The 16,854-nt window shown below is 40.3% G+C and overlaps 1 protein-coding gene across 3 annotated transcripts in view; it reads right to left on the minus strand.

Moving 5' to 3' along the window:
• TTC1 (tetratricopeptide repeat domain 1) overlaps positions 1-16,854 on the minus strand; it is a 57,757-nt gene that overhangs the window by 31,318 nt on the left and 9,585 nt on the right. For all 3 annotated transcript variants that reach the window (XM_033180419.1, XM_033180420.1, XM_033180421.1), the window contains exon 3: positions 243-303. In XM_033180419.1, the coding sequence (XP_033036310.1) occupies positions 243-303 (61 nt within the window). The remainder of the gene's footprint in view (positions 1-242; positions 304-16,854) is intronic.

Genomic DNA, 16,854 nt, shown 5'->3' on the forward strand with positions numbered 1-16,854 from the left:
TAACGGATAGTGGATTACAGAAAGACCATGCATGTGCCAAGAGACAAATGGTAACTTGTCACCATCAGATGAATAATTTGGCCTGGTTAAAAATCCAAAATGCGAAGGTACTGGGAAGCAACATTGTATTGTGAAGTTTGGTTTTGGGGTTTCTTCAAATGTTCTTTGGGATTTCTTCACAGACTCTATAACAGGATGAGGAGTCAAGATGACCAGATTATCAGTGCTGAAAGTTATCTTACCTCCTTTCTTAAACTGTTCATTTCCCTCCTCCTTTAGTCTAGTGCTCTCTTCTCTTCTTTTCTGAAAGAGATCGGAGAATTACATAATTTCTCACAATATTATTATAAGTGAACAAAAAGGTGAGCTTTCTTTACACACAAGCCTATTTAATAGGCAACAGTCTGACTTTTGAGAAGTGGATCAGTTTCACCAAAACCTTGTACAGTGTTAGAGGAAGAAAAACACATGACCATCGGGCTAATTATCAATTTTATTCTTGATGTTTAAAACAAAAAACGTAGGTTTTCTTGGCATGTCCTTTGCTTTCTATGTTTCTGGCTTTTGCATGGAATGATAATTATAGTATCACTTAATTTCTACTTACTCAGAAATGAAACTAAATAACATACCCACTGGTGTACATACCAGTGTAAATTCAAATTCTAGCTTCCAGTACTTACTAGTTATGTGACCTTGGACAAGTTTCAGAATCTTTCTGAGCCTTGGTCTCTTCATTTCAAAAACGAAGCTTTAATAGTATTATGGACTACTGTTTAATGGATTAATGTAATAATATATGTAAAGCTGCTCATACAGTGACTAGCAAATAAGGGCTCAATAAAAAATAAGCTATTATTTTCTGTGAAATAAGTACTTTAATCCTTATAGATATAAGAACGCTTCATGGTTTGTGTCATGAAGGAGACACAGTATGCTAGGAGAGCACATTCGCGGGGACAAGCCATGTCTGTAGGGTTAGGGCAGTATACTGTTAGCAGGTTAACACAGGAAAATGTGAAGAAACCTAAATAAATTAGTCTGTCTTTTCTTAGTTTATTCAAACAACACAGAAACTCGCACAGATGGCCAAAAACTCATCATATACAAAGGCTGAGAGACTATTTTCCTGCAAAGCCAAGTAGACGCATGCTGAGTGTGTGCACTTTCTTCTGGAACATCTTAACAATATAACTGGCACAAGCCAAACCAGAAGAGTCTGCCTGCCTGCCACCTTTTGACAGTGCTTTAAAATAAAAACAACAAAACCCCCAAAACAGAGAATCCCCCAAAGTCCCCCCTTTTTATTTTTTAAAGAGATAGGGTCTCACTATGTTGCCCAGGCTAGAGTGCAGTGGCTATTCACAGATGTGACCAACACACACTATAACCTTGAACTCTTGGGCTCAAGTGATCCTCCTGCCTCAGCTTCCTAAGTAGGTGGGACTATAGGTGCACACCACTGTGCTGAGTTCTTTCTTCCTTCTTGAAGCTTCTGATTAAGTAATCTCAAAAGGAGGACATACAGTTTGAGCAGGGTATTTCATGCACAAGAGAAGCCTGGAACCTAAACAACAGATCTTTTTAACATTAGGAACTGATATGGTCTGTGTCCCTACCCACATATCCCCACAGGTCGAGGGATGGACCCTGGATCATGGCGGGGTTCTCCCATGTTGTTCTCATGATAGTGAGTTCACTCTCATGAGAACTGATGGTTTTCAAGTGCCACACTTTAAAACCATCTGCTTCCCCTTCACTTTCCGCCATGATTGTAAGTTTCCTGAGGCCTCTGCAGTCATGTGGAACTGTGAATCAATTCAACCTCTTTTGTTTATAAATCACCCAGTCTCAGGCAATTCTTAATAGCAGTGTGAAAACGGACTAATACAGGAACCAAAGTAAAAATATTCTTTCTCTGGAAAAGATTTGTCAATATGCTATTGATGAGACCGGGTATTTCCCAAATGTTTTATTATTACACTGCGGATTAAACACAGCACTTGATGAATCTCAATGAAGAAACTAAAAGGTAAGTACAGAGTGAATCTAATTTTTATGGTATGTACTATGTGCCAGACACATAGCAGATACACATAAAAATTCATTTTAAGATATAATGTATCTGAGGGAAGGGCTATTCTAAAGGAATTCAGAAAAAAATAAAATATAAGAACATGGCCATATTTACCTAGTACTACCCATAAGAAAGATGCTTGGATTGTAATGATCTCTACTGTATTGATTAGGGTTATTGGATGCAAGCAAAAGACTATCTTAAGCAAAAAACTTTAGGGGGCAGGCTTACTGGAAAGACATCAGCGCTCACAGAATCAATGGGAGGCTTAAAGAATAGGCTTAGAAAGCAGGTAGAGCTCGGCCGGGCATGGTGGCTCACACCTGTAATTCCAGTACTTAGGGAGGCTAAGGCGGGTGGATCATGAGGTCAAGAGATTGAGACCATTCTGGCCAACATGGTGAAACCCTGTCTCTACTAAAAATATCAAAAAAAAAAAAAAAAAGGAAAAGTAGCTGGATGTGGTGGCACGTGCCTATAGTCCCAGCTACTCAGGAGGCTGAGGCAGGAGAATTGCTTGAACCTGGAAGGTGGAGGTTGGAGTGAGCCAAAGTTGTGCCACTGCACTCCAGCCTGGCGACAGAGTGAGACTCGTCTCAAGAAAAAAAAAAAAAAAAAAGAAAAGAAAGCAAGTAGAACTAAAGGAGGCTCTGTCAAGAAGCAGAAGCAGAATGCATGAGTGTCTTTTGGTGAAAGACTTGCCAGGACAGGGCTGCGATGGTAGCAAATCAACTCTAACCATTCCATTTTCTTTGCTTCACTCAATCTGGATTCAAGGTCTTGGTCAGAAGCATCTAATCTACCAAGCATCGATCACAAGCCTTGGTTGTCAGAGCATGAAGTGAGAGACATGGGGTACTACCACTCAATAAGATTACAACACAAGAGAATTCCTCCAAATAGGAAGGGGTATTGGATGCTGGCGAGCAAAGATAACATAACAAATTCAGTTAACAGTTATTTAAGAAACAAATTCTTCAGAGAGGGGTTAAATCATCAAGTTACTAGAGCTTAATGCCCATCCTTTAGGAGTTTTCAATTTCTTTAGCATTAACTATAAATCTTAAGCTACTTTCTGATCTATAATCTTCTCTTCAGAGCCAACTCATTAGGAATCTTCTATGAACACAGATGAATCAATCAGACCGCCAGATCAGGCTCTTGTGAAGTAAGCGTGTGTATGTGTATTCATGTTTTAGAAGACCAATCATTCTTTGGGAAATTTGTAACATCAAGTTCCCAATGGGCAAAGCCAAGAAAGGAATTAGTGCTAAGGGCCAGCCGGAGCAGCCAGCTCAAGAAATATTCACCGTGTCTTTATTTTTATTTTCAGAGACAGGCTCTCCTTCTGTTGTCCAGGCTGGAGTGCAGTGGCACCACAAGAGTTTACTGTAACCTTGAACTCCTGGGCTCAAGCAATCCTTCTGAGTAGCTGGGACTATAAGCAAGCATCACTGCCTGCCCCTAGTAATTTTTTTCTGTTTTTAATAGAGATGGGGTCTCACAGTGTTGGCCAGGTTGGTCTTAAACTCCTGGGCTCAAGCAGTCTTCTCACCTCAGCCTCCCAGTGTGTTGGGATTATAGGTGTGAGCCAGTGTGCCCAGCCCTCATCTTGCCTTTCTAACTTGAAGGACTGAAAGTTGAGCTAGCCAAGTGAAAGGCTCCAGAATGTAATTCTGGAGGTTATTATTTTTTTTTGAGACAGACTCTCACTCCATCACCCAGTCTAGAGTGCAGCGGCATGATCTTGGCTCACTGCAACCTCCACCTCCCAGATTCAAGTGATTCTCGTGCCTCAGCCTCCTAAGTAGCTGCGTTTACAGGCATGCGCTACCACACCTGGCTAATTTTTTGTATTTTTAGTAGAGATGGGGTTTCGCCATGTTGCCCAGGCTGGTCTTAAACTCCAGGCCTCAAGTGACTTACCTGCCTCGGCCTCCCAAAGTTCCGGGATTACAGGTGTGAGCTGAGGTCAACTACTCTTAAGTAAGGCATCCCATTGTTTCAACTGATAAATCACAACCCAGTGGTCCACTGAGTAGTAAACACTGAAAAAGAACTGCTGCTTCCCTCTCCAGACTGTGCAAATTAAGAGTAATGCAATTATCAGTATCATGCTGAACATCTCCTTGGAAACAGCTAAAAATAGCACTTTGAGGAGAAAGTTGAACTATTTCCCAGCTGTGCCGAGACTGAAATGATGATCCCAGTACAAAGACTGGAGTTTTTTTCTGCTGAATATATTCTTTCTCCAAAGGATGACAGGCATATAGTACAATATTACTGGAATCCAAGGATAGATATGATAAATAGTGTATGGGTCTTCCTTAGCATGCTAGGTGCCAGAAGCACTCACACATACATGAGCCGGCAGCGCTGATATTCTGCAGCACTATCAGGGGAGTCTTTCCAGGTTCTGTTCTATGAACAGAAGCTTCTAATGTGGTTAAAGCCCTTACATACCTCCACAATGCCTTTTAACACATTCCAGAGAGGCCTCACAGGGAAATATCTGATCTTGAATTATACTTCTACAGAAATGGAAACCAAAGAAATTTTATAAGGCCCTTTACTCAGTACTTTCTTCTCCATCACTGAAAACTTAGGGGGAAATAGTGACATTATCCTGCATTGTAAATCATCACAGGAACTGCCAAGGAAAGTCCCAAACAGACAATGCTCTCAACGAATGGAGCTTATTTGAAAAGTTACTACCACAACTGTAAACTTCTCAACTTGGTATTCAAAATTCATTACAACCTACACCAGTACAGCGCTTCACTGCTGAAAATCTGCTGTCACATACATTAGCTCATTTGTTTTTCAAGATAATTTTGAGAGGTAGACATGGAGGTCTTGACTCATTTTACAGATGAGAAAAATCAAGATTCAGAAATCTCTTGTTCACACTACATCAAGCTTCTGTTCCGACCTACTCAACCTATGCAACACAAGTCCTCTTTGCTAGACAGTCTGATCTTACTATTGTCTTTCAAAGCTCACTATGCTTTTCCCTCATCCCATTTGTTTGCTTATCTGTCCCCCATGTCCTTCCACGGAGCATCTCTTCCATATCCTCCTCCCAACTCTCTCACACCAAATTTTCTGTAGTTTTCAAAGTCTAGTACAAACCATAGCTCCTCCCTGGGGCCACTTTTTACTTCTTTTCCCACATTATCTTTCTTTGAATGCAGACTGTACATACTGCTTTTAATTTTGTAATTCAATTCTGCCTTAGAGATTGTTTTAAATTATGAACGCAACAAAAGCACTGCAAAAAATCTGGAGTGTTACTTAATGCTTAAATGGTTTCATGTGTTGTAGAGGGCTTTTTGGCCCTCAGACCTGGGCAGAAGAGGCTCTCGTCGAGGTCCCCCTCTTGTGGGCCCCACCCATATCCCATATGGCCCTTTAAACTATGCTCCAGGTAACTGAGTTCTCTAGGATTTCCAGTTCAAGCCTCCCTAGCCCACTTCCAGAACCTGCATGGGTATTTTACCTGGGTTTATTTAACTTTGTTGCAGGTTTACGTAATATTCTGGGTGTAGTATTCTGTACTTTGCCTACCCTAGATCTGGCCATATCTCCAAGAAGTCCTAGATCAATTTTTACTTACTTACTTATTTAAAGACAGGGTCTCGCTTTGCCACCCAGGCTAAAGAGATCATGGCTCACTGCAGCCTCAACCTCCTGGGCTCAAGCAATCATCCCACTTCAGTTTCCTCAGTATCTGGGACCACAGGTGCATACCACCACGTCTGGCTATTTTTTTTTTTTGTAGAGATTGCGGGGGGGTCTCACTATGTTGCCTAGACTGGTCTTAAACTCCTGGGCTCAAGTGATCCTCCCACCAGAGCCTCACAAGGTGCTGAGATTACAGGTGTGAGTCACCCCATTCAGCTGAGTCCTGGATTCTTTTAGTGTGGAACAGTGTTTAGAAACAAAGATCTGGTGTCAGTGTGTTCACTGTTACTAGGGTGTTACTGCTTTTAGGCCCTCTCAGTGAAGAAACCCAGGAAATACATCTTCAACAAAATGAAATCCTTATGAGTCCAAAGAACACATACAAGTGAAATCCAACAACACAGGGTTCTTCCTCACATTCCTCCACAGTGAAAACTCTGGTTCTCAGAAGGGTGACTTTATTAATTTGCTCTATCCTACAATAAACAAGAGTTCCAAAATTACTATACAAATATCATTACCAACAATGAACCTACTATGTAAAGTTCAAGTTGTTGTTGCAGTCAGAGTCTGTGTCCAAAGTTAATGGAATTATCTTTTCTATATAATCAATTCATGATTGTTATGTAATTTGTTTCTGTTTATAGTCAATTTTAAGCTTTGTTTTTTTTTCTCATCCTTTCTGATTTAATTTTATTTTTTGAAAATAAAAAACATTCCCACAGTTCAAAAATAGGTGGAATTTCTGATGTGGTGAAGTAAGGAGGTTGACAAAATCCTTTTCCTTAAAGCCAATTGTAAAACTGGACAGGCCAGGGACAGTAGCTCACACCTGTAATCCCAGTACTTTAGGAGGTCAAGGTGGGTGAACTGCCCGAGTCAGGAGTTTGCACCATTCTGGGCAACATGGTGAAACCCTGTTTCTAGCAAAAAGCCAAAAAAGTTAGCCATGTGTGGTGGTGCGCACCTGTGGTTTCAGCTACTCTGGAGGCTGAGGTGGGAGGATCGCCTGAGCCCAGGAAGTTGAGGCCATGATTGTGCCACTGCACTACAGCCTAGGTCACAGAGTGTGGCCTTGCTTCAAAAAATAAAAAGAATAAGTAAACTTGAAGTTGTATTGGAAGAAATTATCCAAGCAAAAAGACCGAAGCAAAATGAACAGGACCCTCTTGACATGAATGGAAGACCCAGAAGAAGGGAAGAAAGAGAAGAACAGAACAAATGTCTGAAGAAACAAAGGCTGATAACTTTAAAATTTTGATGAAAAACATTAATCTAAAGATCCAAGAAGCTCATCTCAGTGAACCTCAAGTAGACTAGAAAGATCTACATCTGAGGACACCACCATGTCAAGAGTGATGAGAGATAAAGAGAAAATAAAGCCACAAGAGAAAAATGATAAAAGACAACAAGACTACTAATTTCTGACATCTCACCAGAAACAGCGGAGGGCAGAAGGCAGTGTAATGATATATTTAAAATGGTGAACGAGAAAAATTTTCAAGACAGATTATACATTTAACAAAACTACCTCAAGATGAAGGCAAAATAAAGACTTTCACAACGAACAAAGGGAATTTACTGCTGTGAAACCTGCCTCACAAAACATATTAAAGTCCTTCAGGCTGGAGGAAATGACAGTAGATGGTCACTCAAAACCACAGGAGGAAATGAAGAACACCAGAAATAGTAAGCAGATATAAGACTCTAATGTTATTTTCTCTCTTCTTTAATTTCTTTAAAAGACAAAAGATTATAAAATGACACTCAGTGGTTAGGTTTATAACATATATTGATATAATGTACATGACAATGATAGTTCAAAGTGGAGGAGAGGAAATGGAGCTATGCTAAAGCAAAGCTTCTATCAATACATTTCACTGAAAGTAAGTAGTATTAAACTAAAGTAGGGCTGGGCACAGTGGCTCCCGCCAGTAATCTCAGCACTTTGGGAGGCCAAGGCAGGTGGATCACTTGAACTCAGGAGTGTGAGAACAGTTTAGGCAACGGCAAAACTCCATCTCTACAAAAAATACAAAAATTAGCTGGGTATGGTGGTGTGCACCTGTAGTCCAGATACTCAGGAGGCTGAGGTGGGAGGATCACCTGAGCCCAGGGAGGTGGAGGCTGCAGTGATCCATGATTGCGGCCACTGTACTCCAGCCTGGGCAACAGAGTGAGACCCTGTCTCAAAAACAAAAACAAAAACAAAAAAATTCCGAAAAACTAGACTATAAAAAGATGTGCATTACAATTCCTACAGCTACCATTAAGAAAATAGCTGAAAGTAAACATAGTTAATAAAATCCAAAGTATTATAATAGCATGCACAAAATATTATCTAATACAAAGAGGCAGTAAAAAAGAAACAGGAATAAAGAACACATAAGACTTATAAAAGACAAATGACTAATATAAATCCAACCATATAAATAAGCAGATTAAATATGAATGGACTAAACTCAAAGAGCAGAGATTATCACACTGGATTTAACAAGATTCAATCATATGCTGACTATAAGATGCATACTTCATATTCAAAGACATATACAGTTTGAAAGTAAAAGTATAAAAAAAGATACTGTGTAAACAGCAACCTTAAGAGAAGTAGCTGAAGTACTATCAGACAAAATAGGCTTTAAGACAAGATATATTACTGGAGACCAAAAAGGGATATTTCATAATGGTAAAAAGGTCAACACATTGGGAAAACATAACAATTACAGGTGTATACGTATCTAACAGCAGAACCATAAAATACATAAAGGAAAAACTGACTGAATTCAGGGGAGAAACAGACAATCCAACACTAGTTGAAGATTTCAATACCCCAATATCAGAAATTGCTTAAACAACCAGAGGTACAATACATACAGAAAAACATACAGAAAGGTACCACTTAGTATACTGTTGCAAAATATATATTCACAAAATTACTATACAAATTAAGATAGAGAGCACTGCCAGAACCTCAGAAGCTTCCAGTGTACTCCTTTCTAAATTCTCTCACCCCGACATCCCTAGCCAAACAACTTTTCTTCATAACTTGAAGGAGTTAAATAATTGAGGTTGTCATACTTCTATAACATTCTGGAATGTACGCTTGCAACCTTTAGAAAACCAAGTATCTAAAAATGATTTTTAAGAGATCTTCTATGTTCTATTCTAGACCTGAAATATTTTATGGTCTATGTTCATTGAATTTGACTTAATAGCTATAGTTAACAGTTCCTGATTGCTCTTGTCTGCTAGTCATTTAATCCTTATGATCCCATTTTATGCCAAGTTAAATGATAGAGCTAGGAGAGATCTAACATTTCCAAGTTAATGTTTTTAGGTGAGGTGGTGCACACCTTAGTCCCGAGTACTTGAGGGACTGAGGTGGGAGAATCGCTTGAGCCCAGGAGTTGCATTGGCAACGAAGCTAGACCCTGTCTTTTAAACAAAACAAAGCAAAACAAAACAAAACAACAAAGTTCATGCTCTTAACTACAAGACCATACTGTCTTCCACAGGTGTGGAAATAAAGAATTGTTTGCAGAAGTAGAACTGAGTAACGCACAGAAACTGCTGCAAAAAGGTGAACACACAGAACTTATATGCTTCATAGTTCTAAAGAAAAAGTCACTTGTAATTCCCTTGGTGTCAAGAACTAGGGCATTTGAAAAGAGGATGACACTGCTCCAAAACATGTTATTTAGTTCCAGAGTTCTGATCTATAGTCATTTTGAGACCTATGTTAAAAACAAATCTCACTGGGTGAGGTAGCCCATACCTGTAATCTCAGCACTTCGGGAGGCCAAGGAGGGTGGACTGCTTGAGCTCAAGAGTTTGAGACCAGCGTGGGCAACACGGCAAAACGCGGTCTCTATTGAAAAACAAAAATTAGGCTGGGCGCAGTGGCTCACACCTGTAATCCCAGCACTTTGGGAGGCCAAGGCAGGTGGATCACCTGAGGTCTGGAGTTTGAGACCAGCCTGGTCAACGTGGTCAAACCCCGTCTCTATAAAAAATATAAAAATTAGCCAGGTGTGGTGGCAGGTGCCTGTAATCCCAGCTACTTGGGAGGCTGAGGCAGGAGAATCACCTGAACCTGGGAGGCAGAGGTTGCAGTGGGCTGAGATTGCATCATTGCACTTCAGCCTGAGTGACACAGTAAGACTTCATCTCAAAAACAAACAAAACAAAAAAATAAATAAATAAAAATACAAAAATTAGCTGGGCATGGTGGCTCATGCCTGCAGTCCCAGCTACTCTGGAGACTGAGGTGGGAAGATCACTGGAGCAGGAAGTTGAGGCTACAGTGGAATTATGGAATCATGCCACTGCACTCCAGCCTGGGGGACAGAGCAAGACCTGGTCTCAAAAAACAAAGCAAAACAAAACAAAAACAAACCTTTTCCTCACTGAATCAAGGGCTTGGACCACAGGACTTAGGTTGTTCTATTATTATTATTATTACTTTTGAGGTGCTAGGATCACTTGAGCACATGAGTTCAAGATCAACCTGGGCAACAAAGCAAAACCCTGTGTCCTAAAAAAAAAAAGAAAACTAGCTGGGTGTGATGGCAAGTGCCTGCAGTCCCAGCTATGAGGGAGGCTAAGGCAGGAAGATCACTTGAGTCCAGGAGTTTGAGATGCAGTAAGCTATGATCATGCCACTGTGCTCTAGCTTGGGCTACTCTAGTCTCTCTTAAAAAAAAAAAAAAAAAGACAAAGGAACTATCATCAACTAGAGAAAATCAAGGCGACATGAAAACTAAATGCAATGGGTCCTGAACAGAAAAGATGACGTTCATGGGAAATGTGATGAAATCTGAATAAGGTCTGTAGTTTATAGCATTGTAATAATGTTTATTTCCTGGTTTTGATAACTGCACTATGGCTATGTAAGCTGTTAAAACTAGGGGAAGCTGGAATCTATTTTTTATACTTTCTAAAAAATGTTATTTCAAAAATAAAAAGTTAAAATAGAACTCTCCACCTGGGAAATAATTTTTCTCTTTCAAGAGCTAAATACAGCCTCCAGTAAAGACTTGAAACTCCTACCTCAGTAATGACAGTTTTTTAACATACTTACGGCACATAACATGCAGGCACTGTGCTAAAGTACACAGCACAGAGAAAGCTCCACTCATTGCTCCCTGACACTTACATGCCAACCAGAGTATACTGATAAAACACGAAACTACCTAAAATAAAAACGTAAGCATAGTTACACGTCTTCCTGGCTGAATTATAAGTTTCTTGACAGAGAAAACCATATTCTTCAAGAAAACTTCAGCCTGGGCAACATAGCAAGACTACGCCTCTACTAAAAATAAAAAAAAATTAGCTGGGCGTGGTGGCTCATGCCTGTAGTCCTAGCTACTTGGGAAGCTGAGGCGGAAGGATCACTTGATCCCTGGAGGTTACAATGAGCCATGATTGCGTCACTGCACTCCAGCCTGGGCAAAAGAGCAAAACCCTATTTAGAAAAAAAAAAAAAAAAAAATTTGTCTTTTTTTTTAGACAGAGTTTTGCTCTTTTGCCCAGGGTGGAGTGCAATGATGCAATCTCAGTTCACTGCAACATCTGCTTATCGGCCTCCAGTAAGTACAAGAGATTCTCCTGCCTTAGCCTCCTAAGTAGCTGGGATTACAGGCACATGCCACCACGCCTGGCTAATTTTTTTGTATTTTTAGTAGAGATGGGGTTTCACTTTGTTGGTCAGGCTGGTCTTAAATTTGACCTCAGGTGATCTGCCCGACTCGGCCTCCCAAAGTGTTGGGATTACAGGCATGAGCCACCGCACCGGGCCAACTTTGTCTATTAATTGCAGGTACTAACAAATGTCTGCTGAACGAATAACTCAATTTCTAGAATTACTCTGAATCTATAGCATATGTGGGTTAATTTTCATTTAACTAACAAAGAAATAAGGGTGGAAACTATTGCAAGTGTCCTTTCTGAATAAAATTAGCAAATCAAGGATATAAACATTATAAACTGCTTTGCATAAAGAAGATATTCTATAAAGAAGACAAATTACTTTAAATGCTAGTTAGGATGAAAAATGGTATACTAATATTGCTAAGTGAAGACTCTTCCTGTAAAGCAAATATCCATGACTTGGCTATAATCTTACCTTGTCATTTCCTATTTACTAACATAGTACTCCTATCTGCTTAGATTACCCAAAGATGCCTGATTCCATGGCTGTGTAACTCATTCAATGAGCTAAAACTCATAATACTTCGTATGTAGCCAGACATTGTGCTAAGAGCTTCAAATGGATTGATTCACTTGCTTAAAATATTAGAAGTAGCTTGAATTTAATTTTTTAATGGACAACAAAAAAACCACCCTTCAAAAAACCCAAAAATCCAAGCTACAGAACTTCAACTGATATAATTTAAAATCCTGGGGTAGCAAGGCAAAATGTTAGACAGTGCTCCCCTAGTCTCTTATAAATAAACCACTCTTACAATGCAGTGGCTGAGTAGGGTATTTCTTTTACTTTAGGTCAGTGAATACAACATAAACACACTTGACTTGGAGCTTACAAGTGTATATCCCACCTATCATTATTAAATAGTAAAAACTTGCATGAAATACATTTAAACAATAATCTCATATTTAAATAATCCTACGGTAAGCATGTGCTCAACAGACAAACGGATAAAACCAAGACTGTCGCTCCAGCAAGCTTATGTCCATATTATAAATCTATCAGCAGCTCTCTGCTGCCCTCTGCAGTTTTGTGAAGTAATTGCTACAAAATAAAACAGCATACACTTTACGCCAAGCACAGTACCCAAGAATCACAGTACCCAGAGATCAATCGCTGGAGTAAAAGAGAGAGTAAAGAGAGCTACATACTTGCTCAATTGCTGGAAAATGGAGGCAAATGCAACAAAACCTTCTGCTTTAGTCTTATGTAGGTGGGACGAGAAAACTACACTTGGAATGCAAATACTGGAACGGCTAGGGACACCACTTCTACAAATTATTCTGAAGGGAATTCCTTATCATTAAAAAAATAAGCTTTTGGTTTTGTCTTCTTTGAAATCAGATATCACTTGCTTTACATATATAAAGACATATCTGTTCTTTCCACGAGTCACCTTTACAGGTCCTCTAGAGAGGCATGAGGGAAGAATCTTTAGATCTAAGCCACAGTTAGAAACTGCCTCTCAGTAGGTATTATTATCCTTCTGAGGAAAAAATGACTGATTTATGAGGAATTAATCTTGGAAACAGTCCCTTGTTTCTTAAATCAGAAAATTCTATTTCCCAAAACACAATTTAATAGAAATAAATTTTCTGTCAGGACTGCTTAAATTCGGCCCAACAAGTTGTTTTTAGACCTTGATCAACGGATGTGGGTAAAAGAAAACCTCCCATTCAGTTGTTCCGATGTTGGATGCAGTCAATGTACGGGTTAGGTCAATACTTCTTGTTTTGGAAGCTCAGTCATCTGCGTCCATCTGGATCTGTTTCCCACGGGGTGGCCACAGTTCTGCCTATATTGAAATTACCTGGGAGGCTTGCTAATAAAGCAGATGCCTGGTTGTGGCCTCACAGGTGTGTGGTATCAGACACTTCTCAGGCTTTGCATGGTTAATACATTTCCTGTGATGCTTAGGCACAACAAAGTCTGGAAACCACTGATCTACACAAAGTGACCTTTCTTAATAAACACAGGAAATACTGAATGCCATTTTAATTTTCTACCAGCAAATAATGTAAACATACATTATTTATTAAGTGACCTTTCTTAATAAACACAGGAAATACTGAATGCCATTTTGATTTTCTACCAGCAAATAATGTAAACATACCTCACTAACTTCCAAATATTTTAGAGCAGCGGTCCCTAACCTTCTTCGTACCAGGGACTGCTTTTGTGGGGGACCATTTTTCCACGGACCAGGGTCGTGGGGGAGGGGGTGTTCGTAATGATTCAAGCATATTACATTTATTGTGTACTTTATTTTTATAATTATGACATTGTAATATATAATCAAATAATTATACAATTCCCCATAATGTAGAATCAGTGGGAGCCCTGAACTTGTTTTCCTGCAACTAGATGGTCCCACCTGGGGGTGATGGGCGACAGTGATAGACTATCAGGCATTAGATTCTCATAAGGAGCCACAATCTAGATCCCTTGCATGCGCAGTTCACAATAGGGTTCACGAGCCCACGAGAATCTAATGCCACCATGGATATGACATGAGGCAGAGCTCAGACAGTAATACAAATGATGGGGAATGGCCGTAAATACAGATGAAGCTTCGCTCACTAGTTTGCTGCTCACTTCCTGCTGTGTGGCTGGGTTCTTAACAGGCCACAGGCTGGTACTAGTACATGGCCGGGGGTTGACGACCCCTGTTTTAGAGCAAGCAACCCTTATTTCCTCTGGTTTAAACTCAGGATCAGGCCAGGCAGGGTGGTTCATGCCTGTCATCTCAGCACTTTGGGAGGCCAAGTGAAAGGGCCTCTACAAAAATAAAAATAAACAAAATTGGGATCAGAAATCTAAGTTCCTTCAAGGATTTGATTTAATCGTTTGTAGACAGCATTAAGTTCAACAGTGGTAACTCTATAAGAAGTTGGTAAAAATGACTACCTTAGTTCCAAAAGATGTCCATTAGAAATGAAAGAAAAGGAGGCTGAGGCGGGTGGATCACTTGAGGTCAGGAGTATAAGACCAGCCTGACCAACATGGTGATAACCCCATCTCTACTAAAAATACAAAAATTAGCCAGGTGTGGTGATGGGCACCTGCAATCCCAGCTACTCGGGAGGCTGAGGCAGGAGAATCACTTGAACCCAGGAGGCAGAGGTTGCAGTGAACCAAGATCATGCCACTGTACTCCAGCCTGGGCGAGAGGGTGAAACTCCATCTCGAAACAAAAAACAAAACAAAACAAAAAACTAAAAGAAAACGAGAAATGAAAGAAAAGGAGGCAGGAGGCAGGGCGCGGTGGCTCATGCCTGTAACCCCAGCACTTTGGGAGGCCAAGGTGGGTAGACCACGATGTCAGGAGTTTGAGACCAGCCTGGCCAATATGGTGAAACCCAGTCTCTACTAAAAATACAAAAATTAGCTGGGTGTGGCGGCACACACCTGTAGCCCCAGCTACGTGGGAGGCTGAGGCAGAAGAATCACTCGAACCCAAGAGGCAGAGGTTGCAGTGAGCAGAGATGATAGCACCACTGCAGTCCAGCTTGGGTGACAGAGCGAGACTACATCTCAAAAAAAAAAAAAAGAAAGAAAGAGGTGCAGCACACCAACATGGCACAAGTATACATATGTAACAAACCTGCACGTGTACCCTAGAACTTAAAGTATAATAATAATTAAAAAAAAAAAGAAAGAAAGAAAAGGGAAACAACAAAATCAGAAAGGTTGCTCACGAAGTTAACAGGACTATGCAGGCCACTATGGAAGAAGTTACTGAAAACTTTTTGGAAGCAATCAAGAGAGTATTCCCTGCAAACACATCCACAGCCACAACATTGATTAGATTATGAAAATGATGCAATAAGGTGGCAGAAACGTGGAAATCCAAAAGATTAAGTAATGTGGAATTTAGGAAAAATGACAGAGGGAAGAGACTAAAATATAACTTCTGTTCTAAACTGAGACTTCTAAGCTTTGATAATGGTTCCTAAAGAGAAAATGACCTTAAAGAACAATCCTTAAAATTTTCAGAGCCTAATGTTTAAAAATCCCAGATCCCATGCATTCTGAATCCATGTTCACCATGCAACAGACTTTTGGATCCCTTATGTGTATATGTAAATGAATACCATTTGCAAACCACTAGTGAAAGGCAGCAAACCTACTGAAATGACTAAATCTGCATTTTGGCTTACAAATGAAAATGTTTGTTTGCAGGAAAGAATTAAATCACCAGAACCTGGATGAGTTCAAAGTTCCTTTATCTTCTTCATATTAATAAAGGCCACCACCATCCATCCAGTAGCTGAAGAAAAGGAATCATTCTAAAGTCTCACTCCATTCCTCCAATCGAATCCACTGCAATGTGTGGTCAGCTTTACCTCTGAAATACATCCCGAAATCATTCATTTCTCTTCAGATCCACAGTTCAAGCTACTATTATCTTTGCCCAGGCTACGGCATTAGAGCCTAACTGGTCTCAAATGTTCCATTCACGTCCCTCCTCTATCCTTATACCCCTCCATTCTCTGTATAAGAACTGAATTCTCTTATTAAAATGTAAATAACTCCCATCTCTCCCTGGCTTAAAATTATCCACCTGTTTCCTTCTGCACTTGGAACAAACTTCAAATTCTTTACCATGGCTTAGGAACTGTTCCATAATCAGACCCTTGCCTACTATCAGCCCACTCTCTTCCTTAATCATTATGCTTCAGCCATAGGCTCTTCCACTCCTTGAACATGTCAAAACACCAAGGTTGTTGTTACTTTAGGGCTTTATTCAACTGCTCTCTTTGTCTGCAATGCTTGCCTCTCAGACGGTCACACACTTGGCTGCTCCCAGTGCCACCCTCCCCCAGGCTCTGCTGAAAGGCCACCTCTTCAGAGAGGCTTTCCTGACCAGCCAATCTAAAGCAGGTCTCTCCACCTGTCTTAGTCCACTCAGGGTGCTATAACAAAATAACACAGACTGGGTAATTTATAAATAATAGAAATTTATTTTGCACAGCTGTAGGGGCTGGAAATGCCAAGATCAAGGCACTAACAGATTTGGTGTCTGGTAAGGGGCATGTTCTCTGATTCAACATGGTGCCTTCTTTCTGCATCCTCACTTGGTGAAAGGGGAGTAGAAGGGCCCAACAGGTTCCCTCAAGTCTTTTATTGGTATACTTTATAAGGATACTGATTCTTCTAATCACCTTCTAAAGGCTCAACCTCTTAATACTACACATGAAGGATTAAGTTTATTTATTTATTTATTTATTTTTTATTTTTTTTTTTTGAGACGGAGTCTCGCTCTGTCGCCCGGGCTGGAGTGCAGTGGCCGGATCTCAGCTCACTGCAAGCTCCGCCTCCCGGGTTTACGCCATTCTCCTGGCTCAGCCTCCCGAGTAGCTGGGACTACAGGCGCCCGCCA

The sequence above is a fragment of the Trachypithecus francoisi genome, unplaced genomic scaffold (genome assembly GCF_009764315.1).
Source record: "Trachypithecus francoisi isolate TF-2019V2 unplaced genomic scaffold, Tfra_2.0 Lachesis_group2, whole genome shotgun sequence".
NCBI classification, from domain to species: Eukaryota; Metazoa; Chordata; class Mammalia; order Primates; family Cercopithecidae; genus Trachypithecus; species Trachypithecus francoisi.